We start from the raw sequence: 12,159 nt of genomic DNA on the forward strand, positions 1-12,159 counted from the left end.
TTTCCTGTTCTTTACATTCATATTCTTTACATTCCAGTACTTTAAATTCCTGCACTGCACTTCATTCATAGGAATAGTTTCAAGTAGATTGTCGCTGTAAACCTTTACGAGGCTAAGTTTGGATCATTGTAAGTTTTTCATTATAATGAAATGCTTCAGTTGTTCTTTATTTGATTGACATTTTGTTTAATTCTCCTAAATCAAGCCACCAGTAAAAGTCCTCTTCATTGAGGCTAAGAGAACTAAAACACAATCGTCTGACAATTGGTTGGCAATTAAATTTCTGTAAGGACTGATTGATCTTTGCTGGCACACTCGCAATTACAATAATAACCTTTGAAAGCCAAAAAGCCGACACTCATAAAAAAAATTACCTAAAAAACTGAATCAATAGGTTACATTTATTCTGAGTGTGATCTATATCCCACTAATTTTAAATTTACTCCGTACACTTACTTTTCATAATAAAATTTAGATTATATTTTCATAATGCATAACATTTTTTTTGTTAACAGTGGTACCCTATTCAAGTTCTGAACATTTATTTTTGAGTGAGAGGAGTTGGATTTATTAATAATTTGTAATATTAAATGTTATTTTTAATTTGAATGATTTTTTTAATTGAAAAAATGTTTTTACAAGCTCTAACTCTAATTTAATTTAATTTTTGGATAGAGGTTTCTTAAAATAAATACACTGACCTCCTTTTTAATAAAATTAAAGAGACTAAAACTAATGCAGATGGTATAAAGGCAAAAAGATATACAATGTGAAATATAGATTTTAATGTAAAAGGGATGAAAACAATATTTTTTTATTTATACGACTAATGAATTTCTTATGAAAAAAGAGGTAAGTGATGAATTAAAACCATAAAGGAGCCCAGTATAATTATACCAAACTTGTAAGACTTACTATATTTTCACTAAAACTTAGGAGAGGTTAGTGTATTTTGTTAGGATTTAAACTACGTGTTCAACTCCTAAACCCTATGAATCTTGGAAATTATGAATCATAGAAAAAATAAATAGACAAAGCACATAGATATACAAAGTTCGGCAACGTGCTTATATTCTCAAGAGCCACACCAATTCACTATGTTGAGTATAGAATTACAAACACTCTTCTTCTCCCTCACACTAAAAAACGACAACAGTATCTCTTTTTTCTCTAATCCTAAAATGAAAAAACACTTTTACATTATACAGGGTAAAAGTCTATGGGCTAAAAATAGCCAAACAGGCCTGGAAAACATTTTGTTGCGAGGGCCCCATCCCCAGGCTTGGGCTTTCTATTGAAGGTTGTCTGCATACCCAACATAATTTATCCTAAATTTTTTTTACAAGCTTTGGTCTCAACCATAATTGATTTAAATTGTTTTTGTGCTTCAAAGAACCTGATGTTTTGCCTTTGCATTTAATTGAGTTTGAATTTTTATGGGGCTTTTGTATCCTGCCTTTCATTTCTATCCTAAATGTTGATGATGGAGTCAATGAACACTTCTGCTATTGTGCATTTTCCATATAAACAGGAAATAACCGCATCATTTGAGGTTCATTCTGATGAAGTGAATTTTTATTTTATTTTTTTGATCAACAAAGAAAGTAACATTTTATTAATGCTAATACAACATTACAAAAGGGGAGAATGAAATAGTTGGCCAGAATCCAACTGCCAAGAGGAAACCATAAAAACCCAAAACACTCCCAACCTTCCTGAAACAGAGGAAACAAGGCACGATAGTCCAACAACTATCTCTAGAATCAAAAGATAGAACAAAAGAAAATATAGCAGCAACAAAAAAAACTGAGATGATTCAAGTTGGTCAGTGGTAATTGACTACTTTGGATCAATAATCAATACCACGATGGAAGTTCCCAACAATCTGTAAGTGCTAATACAATCCTGCAAGTCGTCATCGCAAGCTATTAAAATCACATCATCTTCCTCATCTTTATACTTGACATAATAACTTCCAGCTTCCAAGTGCAACCTCTTAGCTATTTGTTGTTGCAACTCAACCAGTCCTGATGACAAAGACAGCCGAAACTTTATTGTAATATCATTTATATATTTTGCCCTCATGGTCACACTATTTGCATCTTCGATTGCTCTATTATGTGGGTTTGCATGAACAACAGTAGCTGAGGCTTGATTGAAAGGCAGATCAAAACTTAATTGTGGTATTTGTTGATGATCAACACCCGGGGAAGATTCACTAGGTTGAGAGGAACCAACCATATTCTTCTTGCGTGGTGGCCACCTCGGGAAACCATAACTCCTACAAACACGCTTTAGTGTAGATCGGCTAACTGCAAAAGGAAGAATCTAACTAAGAGACACAACTTTATGTCTGTTAGTGCAAAATGTCAAATATTTCTTTACAAGAAGAGTGTTGAGTTGAAAATAATACGTAAAATCACAAGCAATATTTTATTTTAATTTGTTAAGAGTGCACATACCTTTGAGGTTATCTGCAGCAACCTGGATGCTCTTTTTTGAATTTTGTAAGATATCATCTAAAGGAATTTCAATTTTAACTCCAGTTTTATTGTGCACTCTTTTTGGCCTCTGTGTTTTGCCTTTTTCCTGTGAACAAGTAACATCAATGTTGCTTCTTTCCGCACTTACAACATTGCTTTCATTGTTTAATGCATCCATTGATTGTTGATTCGATAAATCCATTTGTGTCATCTCTCCTCCACTTTGTAAGGGCTCTAGCCTAGGCAAAGAATTAGTAGTTTGGGACATTTGAACAGAATCAAGTTTCTCACCATTCTGAAAAGGAATTTCTTCAATATATAAATGTCCCCCAAGTTCTTCTCCAGAAGCAAGCTTAAAAGTACGAAAACTTTTCTTCAATGTTTCCAATATTTTCCTCAATGCAGTATGTTGATTACCATAGTAGTCTTTGTTGCTTGGCGGCATAAAGCACTCTAACACATAAGTGTCGTTTCCGGTGCAACTACTTTGCAAGCATATTGCAAAACAACCACCTAATTTAGCATCTCGGGTATAGTGTGCCAATGGGTAGTCAATTATGCTAAGTTGGGTTACATCCTTGCACAATAATACATTAGGGGAGTAGAACGCTCTCCCAATGACTCCTTGCCCCTTTCTTAAGTGATGTTCAACATCGGATATACCAAATAGTTCCCTGCAATTAACATGTCCGAGCAGCAAATGGCAGATGTCACCCTTAACCAGAGCCCTGCATTTACAGTCTACCCCGCACGGGGCCCATACTTGAGCCAAATCTAAACCATGAACTTCACACACAACTTCCAACACCTCACTGATTTCCTCTAAGGCTTCTCTTTTGTTCACATTCTGAAATTGGTTGAAAAGTATTGTCACGTCCAAGTATTGTCAGAAGATATTCCTCATCATATTAATTTAAAAAATAAAATAAAATAACAAATTTGACAGTACATTACAGTGTACCACTTACTGAATCCATGTGATGGTCTACTTGTGAAATTGAAGATTTCAGACCTACCTCCTGCAGGGGAATGGAAAGATGTGACTAAGGAATTTTGTACACTTTGAAATGTAAGAATATTTGTTTGCCAAGAAAAGGAAGCATATAAGAGACTCTAAAATGGAAAAACAATTCAGTCACAACTTATTGAGCACGGAATGCAATAAAAAAAATACAACTTGACGTTTTGCTTTGCTTTCTTTCTACCATAGAAGCTCATGCTGAGAAGATAAACAACACACTATCTTATCCTCAATTCAAGAGTTTATTCATTGCATCTTTTTGGATCTTATAATTTTAATTATAACAATTTACCATTTAATTTTACATTTTGTGTCACATTGATATTGATAACAAACGTGAGGAAATAACGCAATTACATACTCCTCACATGCCATTCGGCACTGACAAGATGAAAAAAATGAACAAATAATAGTTGTGCTAATGGTCCATCTAGCTTCATCCTGTATTAATTTTTTTAGTTCGATTAATTTGATTTCAAAAGACTAGCACTTTAACTTTTGTAATTTGTGTTTAGTTGGTCTAAAAAACTAATTTTATGCAAAATTGACACATGAGGAGCACGTAGCCATCTTCCATTATAATAGGATCAAATATGCACAAACTAAACGATTAAAGGAAAAAATTGTTGGTCTAATGGATTAGTCGATCTAATGGCCAGATACTACACCGCAGTTGATGATTTATTAATAAAAGGAGGCATTTGTTATACAATTAGAAACTTGAAGAGGTGTGATGTACTTTCCAGAATCACAGAGACAATCTGTATTTTAAACAAACTATATTTTTGTAATTTACCCTATTAAAAACACACTTCTCATCTATTTTTTTGATAATTTTTTTTTCTTTTAAATTTAAATTATCAAAGGGGCACAATTCTGCATACATGTAAGGAGAGAAGGAAGTTAATCAATCAAGATTCGAAAGACATAAAAAAATGCCAATTTGTGAGTTGGGGGACTAACCTCCAAATAATTAACCAAAATCCGCCAATCATAGAAGTTGGCCAATTGAAATTCCTTTGAGGGCACTGTTGAAACCATCTCAAGTACACCAACACATAAGTGGGTAAAAGGATCAAACACTGGGATAGCCCGAGATTGTTTAAGTTGGCAACGTAAAGCATGGTCCCGCAATGGATACTCTTTGATAGAGTAATATTCTACATTGGGAGAGAATTCGGGAAATCCATGGTTGAACACACGGCCAGGAACCCCAAGTTGTTCATCAGAACTCTCTATATCCATGTAAAATTTATAGTCCTTAGAGATCATCCTATACCCACAAAGTCCTTTAACATCATCAATTCCTTCCTCAGATGTAGAAAGAGCGAAAGGTTGGTTTTGAGTTGTAAGATAAGACCGGCCCTCCATTGTCATTGTGGATGCCCAAAATTGAAATAGTACTGGACATTCAAACCAACCGGGTACATACTTTCGAAGGAGATCTTTGGTCTTCTTTTTTAAATCCAAAATATCTGATTAATAATAACAAAAAAAAAAAAAAAACCAAAATTGGAGGAGAGAAGTGATATTTGAAAAGCAGGTAGTAGGTAACTGTGATTTAAAATTGACTTATAAATTAAAGTCCATTATTACAAATTAAATAAATAAAAGCCATATTCAAAGGAGGAGGAGGAAGAAGAAGAAGAAGAAGAAGAAGAAGAGAGAAAGAGAATAGACATAAAAGTCCCACTCACTCGGAGGATGTTCGGATTGGTCGTCTTCTCGGCTCCAGAAAACCCATCCATAGAAGAAATCTTCACCATCAAAATGATCCACCACTGGGCAGTGGTTGAGTTGAGTGTCCACATATTGCTTGAAATCGTCAGGGAAATATGCTGCTCGTCTTCCTTCATCGCTACCTTCTTCATCGCCACTGCAATAAAAAGGGCTATTATATCCATCAGATTCGGCCATTTTCTGAGAATAACTTATCAGGGGACCTCGACCCACCGGGTCATTAGCTTTATTTATAAATAAACCAAGAAAGGGGACAACGAAGGGCCGGTTTGGGACTTATTATTTTAGTTGTTTTTTTATTTTTTTATTTTTTTTATTTTTTGATTGTTTTATGAGATGAAAAAAAAAAAATTATATTCAATATGATTTATAAAAAAAATTTAATAGTTGAATAGATACTTATGAGAGAAACAAATAATTAATTAATGTGTAAAATGTGACATTTTATTTTATTATCTATTTTAATATTTTTATTATTATTTTTATTAATTAGTTTAATCAGAAAAAATCAAAAAAGTTAGTCTTGAATTATGGCCCGAATACAATTTTTTTTTGAGAAAATAACTGTCCAGTGCAAAAAAAAATAAAAATAAAATTACAATTCAATGGAAGAACTTATACGTTTTAATAATTAAAACACTATACTTTTTTTATAATTTTATAATTTTTTTTTTTTTCTGTCAACTGGATAGTTCCCTTTCTTTTTTTCTAAGCCACTAATATATTATTATGGGGTTCAAGGTAAGTTCAAAGAAAGTCCTCAAGTCTGCCTACAAACCGCGTTGACGTTGGGTTGGAAGGGTTCAAATGGTTATCCCTCATGTCCTGTTCAAACAAAGTCCTCAATCTCTCCCTACAAATCGCATTAACGAAATGTACAGACTTCAAAGCGACTGTTTATTTGGTTTTTAAAATTTGTGTCAGCCAATTTGTTATAACTTTTCTTTCTAACTATTTGGTAAAATAACAATGATTCATCCCATTAATTTGGGAGTATTAATTGACTATTAATGAGGTAAAAATTTTAAAAAATAAAATAAAATAAATACAAGAGTAAAACATCTCATCATGTGAGACTCACACCATTTTAGAACTATTAATACTCCTCTTTTTAATGATCTCACTCATTTTTCTTGGTAAAATATAACTCAAATCAATTACAATAAGTTAATTATTCAAAAGTTAATAAAAGAAGACGGCTGATATTTACTTCCACTAAATTACTTTGGCCTATTCATTTCTTTAAACTCTCACTTAACAAAATAAAGTCCTTATATTTTTTCTTTAAACACCCACTTTAATACCAACTATATTCCTAATCTCAAAACCCAAACGAAACCCAAACCCAAACCCCTTTTCACTTATCTCTCTAACCTGGATTCTCTCTTTATTTTCTTTGTTTTCTTGCAATCAAATCAAGTATGAATGAGAAACAAAGCAAAAGAAAAGACCTATCAACAATGGCCACCATTAAAACCTCTATCACAGGCTATGGCAAGTGATTTCTTGCATTCCTTCTCCCTCTTCTCTCTTTTCTTCTTCTTCTTCTTTTGAAAACCTTAGGTTTCCATCTCTCTCTCTCTTTCCCTTGTTCGTTCTCTCTCGCAATGGATAAGGAGGTCACGATGGAGGAGTGGGTTCGGCAACACAGTGCTAAACAAATTCTAAATGTTCGACAACACAGTATTGAACAAATCCTGAATGGTTGGAAACACAGTGCTAAACGAATCTTTTTAGTTCGATAGCACAATATTGAATGGGTCGATCTTTCTTCTCTGATTCAGATCTATAATAGGAGATGGGGTTGCTTGTCGGTGGAGGTGATAGCTGATCACGTTAGAGGAAGTGGTGGTTGTGATAGTGAGGAGTGGTCAGAGATGGTAGAGGTTGCAATGATGCGGGGTGGTCGGAAATGGTGGTGGTCGCAGTGGTGAGAGGTGGTCGAAGATAGTGGTATTGCCAAAGGTGATTAGGGTTAGGTTAAAGTTTGGAAAATTAGGTTTAGAAGATTAGGAATAAAGGTAAAAGTGGAATTTTAGATTGGAATAAAATTGGAATTAAAAAAAAATGAATGAGGTGGGGGGTGCCTCTATTTACACACCACCTTTTATCTCAAGGTACACCACTACTTAAGGCACACCTTTAGTAATTTGATAAATACAAAATTTGTTTAATACACACCACAATCTTCCATCTTTACCCTTACTCACACACCCCACCCACAACTTTCATCTTCACCCTTACTTACTCACACACCCTACCTACGATCTTCCATCTCCTCCTCCATTCTCTGTTTCATCAAAGACACCAGTGGAAACAACTCCACATTGGAGATACAGTAGGTAAGAATTCTAATTTTGTTTAGATTTGAGGGTTTTGTGTACGTTTTTCCATTGCCATGAGCATTATATATGAATGTTTTATTTTGCGAACCAGTGACATTGTATATGGAAGTCTGATTGTGCGAACTGTTTAACACTGGTCTGTCAAACATTAACCTTTTGTCCAGAGTGTTTCTATCGAACAACTTCAATATGTTCGGTTGTAGATAGTCGAACATGAGTACATTGTTCGAATCTGGGTATCCGAACGAATACAAACAGTTTACCACTCAGCAAGTACACAAAAACGAAAAAAAAGAACAGAAAAACTAACCTTTTCCTTGCTCCATTGTTCCAAACCAATATTGCTAGATACATCCATCATTTAATCCAATCAAAATCTTCAATAATGCATATAATTTTTATTGTTTGTTTAAGGGTTTTTTATTTTTGTTTCAGGGTTTTTTGGTTCTTGAGAGAAAAGATATGTAAATAATGTTTCAGAAGAAAAGTGTGTGTTGTATTCATTATTGTCCTTTATGGTAACTTTATGTAAGGTGTGTATCATAGTCCAAAGTCCTTTGTCTTTTGTGGTCATTCTATATTAGGTTAATATCGTAATAAAAAAATGATTCTACTTACACCACTACTTTACCTCTATACACCCTCCATAAGAGTTTTTTTTTCCCCAATTTTATCCATGTGTGAAATTACCTTTAAGGACAAAATACTAAAATTAAATATATTTTGTTATCTCCTTACACCGCTTGATCTTCAATCCCTATTCTTTTTTCTTTCTTAATTTTTCTTTTCTCTTACGCATCTCTTTTCAAAAAATGAGAATTATAGTATTTTGATCATAGAAAGCAATGGATGAAGAAACGGTAGTGAAGAACTATAAAAAAAGTGAAATTGTGAGTTTTTTTATTTATTTGGTAGGTTTTGGTTTCGTTTTTCTAGACTGGTGTTCGACTTTCGTTCAATGGTTCGAAATTGAATAAAATAAAATAGTCCAGCATTACATTGTCGAACAAAAAATATAAGTCTGATAACTAACTACCGAATAAAAGATACATTTCCGGTAATCCCAAACCGAATTTTTAAAATTAGTTCGGCTTCTCATTACCATGTATTTTCAGTTTCATTTTTTTATATTTTTAATTTTTTTGCCTAGAAGGATTATACTTATACTCATTGCAACAACGCAAGTACTGCAATATTAGTAGACTCTAGTCATGAATTCATTACAGATGAGATTTGTTAAGTTTTTTTTTTTATGAATTCAATTTTTTCTTATTTTTAATTTGTATTGAGTTTTATCAATAATTTGATGTATAAACATATTTATTATCTTTAGATTTTTAGTAGTCATGAAGCATTAATTAAATGGGCTTACAACATTGGGAAGAAGACTGGATTTGCCATTGTTATAAAGATATCAGATGCGGGAGGTAATGGCAGAAAACCAAGACTTAAACTTGCTTGTGAAAGAAGTGGTTACTATAGGGACAACAAGAAGATCAAGGGGGAACGATTGAGGTAGACATGTTCTAAAAAGTGTGGATGTTTATTTCTAGTAAGGGGAAAAAATTACCTACAAATTACCAAGACGAATTGTGATAACATGTTTGATTGATAGATGCAAACAATGACAGATTTTATGGATACTTTATGGATATTCGTACACTTGATGTTTTTATGGATAATTTTATGGATGCTTTTTATGTATGATTTTATGGATGCATGTTTGATTTATGAATTTTTTTATAAATGCTTCAAGGAAAAAGTAAATCTTTCAATGTATAGCAACGAGGGCCTAGACAACTCTATTGTAGTTTGGTAATATGACACTAGAGAAATCCCATTTATATAACAATGTATCACTGAACAGGCACTTCACAAGTGGTTAAAATTAATTTCTTGTTATCATCTAATTGGACAGTAACATAATGCTGGGAAAAAAAATATTGTTCGGTAATATAGTACTGGAGTAATTCAAATTAATTAGCGTTGTATTACCGAACAGGCCCACCACAAATTAAAAAATCATTGTTTGGAAGGAAGTGGCTCTGTAAATGTATAGTAACAAAATGCTGGAGAGATCTATTTTTTTTCGGCAGCATAACAACAAAATAATGTATATTATTTAGTACCGTGTTAACAAAATTAATGGTGTAAAGAGATGAAATAGTTGATTTAGAGTTACTTTTGGTAATATATTGGGGGTGTGATGAGAATTACATTTTTTTTAGTGGTGTAATAAGATAGAGGGTGTAAAGAGGTTAAATAGAGCATCTCCAACGGTAGTAGGCATTTTACCTATCTAAATATTACTATAAAGTATATATTTTATTTTGCCTATCGACTGTTTTATGTTTTTACTCCAACCATGCTCTTTATTTTAGCTATTTATCCAAATACTATTAGTTTTATAGAATGCCACGTCAACAACAAAGATGGAGGGAAATGATCCTAATGATTGAATACATTTTGCCTAGCATTGAAGGCTAGCTACATGTAGCTAGTGAATATGAGTTGAGGCAAAATGCCCAATCATATGCCTAGTGCATTGAAATTGAAAAAAGTGAATCACACTAGGCATTTTAACTAACAAGTATTATAGGCATAGTGCATTGGAGATGCTAGAATCACCCATAAACTAATTAATGATGTGTCTTGAGATGAAAGGTGGTGTGTAAATAGAGGCTCCCTAAGGTGGGGGTTCTAAGAAAAAAGGTAAGGATTAACAGCAATGCTCTAAAAGAATGCTGTCAGCATGTTTTCAAAAATCTCTCCCTACAAATACGTCTAAAAACGCTATTTTCTCCCTACCAACTATTTTCCACTTTCTTCATAAATAGTAGGTTAATGATTTATTCACTGAATTTATTTAATCTGAATTCGTCAAAATGAGTCTTTTTTTGGGAAGAATCTTGTTTAGCCCAAATTCGTCCAAATGAGTCTTTTTCTAGGAAGAATTAATCGATTCTTCTTGAAAAGAGACTTATTCAGAAGAATTCGAACTAAACAAATTCGGTAGATGTAACGGTGTTGTAAATAATATTTAGGTTAATTACATTTCTCTTGGTTTTTTAAAAAGTACATTAAATCTTTTGAATTCAGCATGGTATATTTTACTCCTTCCTTAGTTTTTAATTTTTAATAGGGTAATTACGTGGAGACTTTTCATTACTAGTGAATATCATTTTATTCCATTAATCTATAAATTCGTACATATTAACCACTTTAACTATAATGTTATCTGATCAAAATAGAATAGTTATTAGACTTCACAAGCCAATGATTGACAATCCTTCATCATGATCATTTAGCAAATCTAGTCGCAACTCCCAAAATTTTATAAATGAGTCACCTTATATGTACGTTAAACAAATTCTTTTACAAAAATAAATAAACTAAACAACATTTAAAATTTTCAAACTTTAAGTAAAACAACCTATGAAACTATTATATTATTGTCTTCAAAAAAAGAACAAAACTTTTACAATTACATTTGATGATATTTTATTTTTAGAATCGTGACATAATAATCTTGTTATCAATAGTATCAGATTCATTATTTTTATATGTAAGAACTTATTCATCTATTAATCTCTCATTCAATTACATAATATTGTTATCAATAGTATCAGATACATCATCTGTCATTCAATTACATAATCTCTCAGATACATCATAATTATTTCACTTTTTCTCTTGTAATCATCAAATCAACTTAAAAAAAAAAAAAGGATCAATTATCATTTGATATACAATATTTTTAACTAAATTAAAAAAATTAAAAAATCAACTAAAATAAGTTATCCCCAGACGAGACTGGCATTTCCCGAGAAGAGCTCAACCTCTCAAAACGTAGCATTGTGATAGTATAAACACTGTTTTTACCTTTAAGCAGCATTTTTAATTACATTTTTCAAAAAAAATAAAAATGAAAATAAAATCCTATCCAGGTAGAAAATGATTTATTGTGGAAAAAATCCTATTGAGGCAGGCAGTACCATTATGTGCATTTTTAAAAGTAAATTATAAATATCGATTCGTTTAAAATACAAATTGATCCTTTAGTTTTAAAAATTATATTTTATTTTTTGAAAATTTTAATTTTATAATAAATGATCAATTTTATTAATAAATCATTAAGTCAATTAATAATTTTTAATGATATCAGAAATATATTTTAATTAGTAATTTAAATAATTTTATTATTGTATATGTTCGTTATTTTTGGCTTATTTTTCATACAAAGGAAAATATCATGAATAGGACTTCAAGCAAATTATCAAGCGATTGCGTTGACAATTCTTTTGCCTCAACAAATAGGATTTCAAAACGAAAAATTAAAAGAAGAAGAGAGGGAGACAGAGAAAGTCGATTGAGTGAACAATTAAGGTAATTGAGTGAACAATCAAAGCAACCATTAAATTACCTCTACTCCTATGCTTTGGAAATAAAGTGTTGGAAATAAATCTATGTTAAACTACTTCTAAGATAAGAAGAATGTCAAGAAAAATATAATTATTTTTTTATTTGAGTTGTATAATCTTACAATGTAGCCATGAACGATTATTTATAG

The 12,159-nt window shown here is 31.9% G+C and overlaps 1 protein-coding gene across 2 annotated transcripts in view; it reads right to left on the reverse strand.

The window, feature by feature from the left end:
- Window positions 1-1,572: 1,572 nt before the first annotated feature.
- LOC114291622 (protein NLP6) overlaps window positions 1,573-12,159 on the reverse strand; it is a 121,447-nt gene continuing 110,860 nt past the window's right edge. Inside the window, exons 1-5 of one of the 2 annotated variants that reach the window (XM_082902664.1) lie at window positions 5,202-5,459; window positions 4,468-4,979; window positions 3,452-3,502; window positions 2,463-3,330; window positions 1,573-2,312 (exon numbers count right to left, since the gene is read on the reverse strand). In XM_082902664.1, coding sequence (XP_082758790.1) covers window positions 1,840-2,312; window positions 2,463-3,330; window positions 3,452-3,502; window positions 4,468-4,979; window positions 5,202-5,421 — 2,124 coding nt within the window. In that variant the 5' untranslated portion in view covers window positions 5,422-5,459 and the 3' untranslated portion in view covers window positions 1,573-1,839. Of the gene's footprint in view, window positions 2,313-2,462; window positions 3,331-3,451; window positions 3,503-4,467; window positions 4,980-5,201; window positions 5,460-12,159 lie in introns of those variants that run through there. The other variant, XM_082902663.1, reaches the window with a different exon arrangement.

Source organism: Camellia sinensis, chromosome 13 (genome assembly GCF_055761805.1).
Source record: "Camellia sinensis isolate YWXY chromosome 13, ASM5576180v1, whole genome shotgun sequence".
In the NCBI taxonomy this organism is placed as follows: domain Eukaryota; kingdom Viridiplantae; phylum Streptophyta; class Magnoliopsida; order Ericales; family Theaceae; genus Camellia; species Camellia sinensis.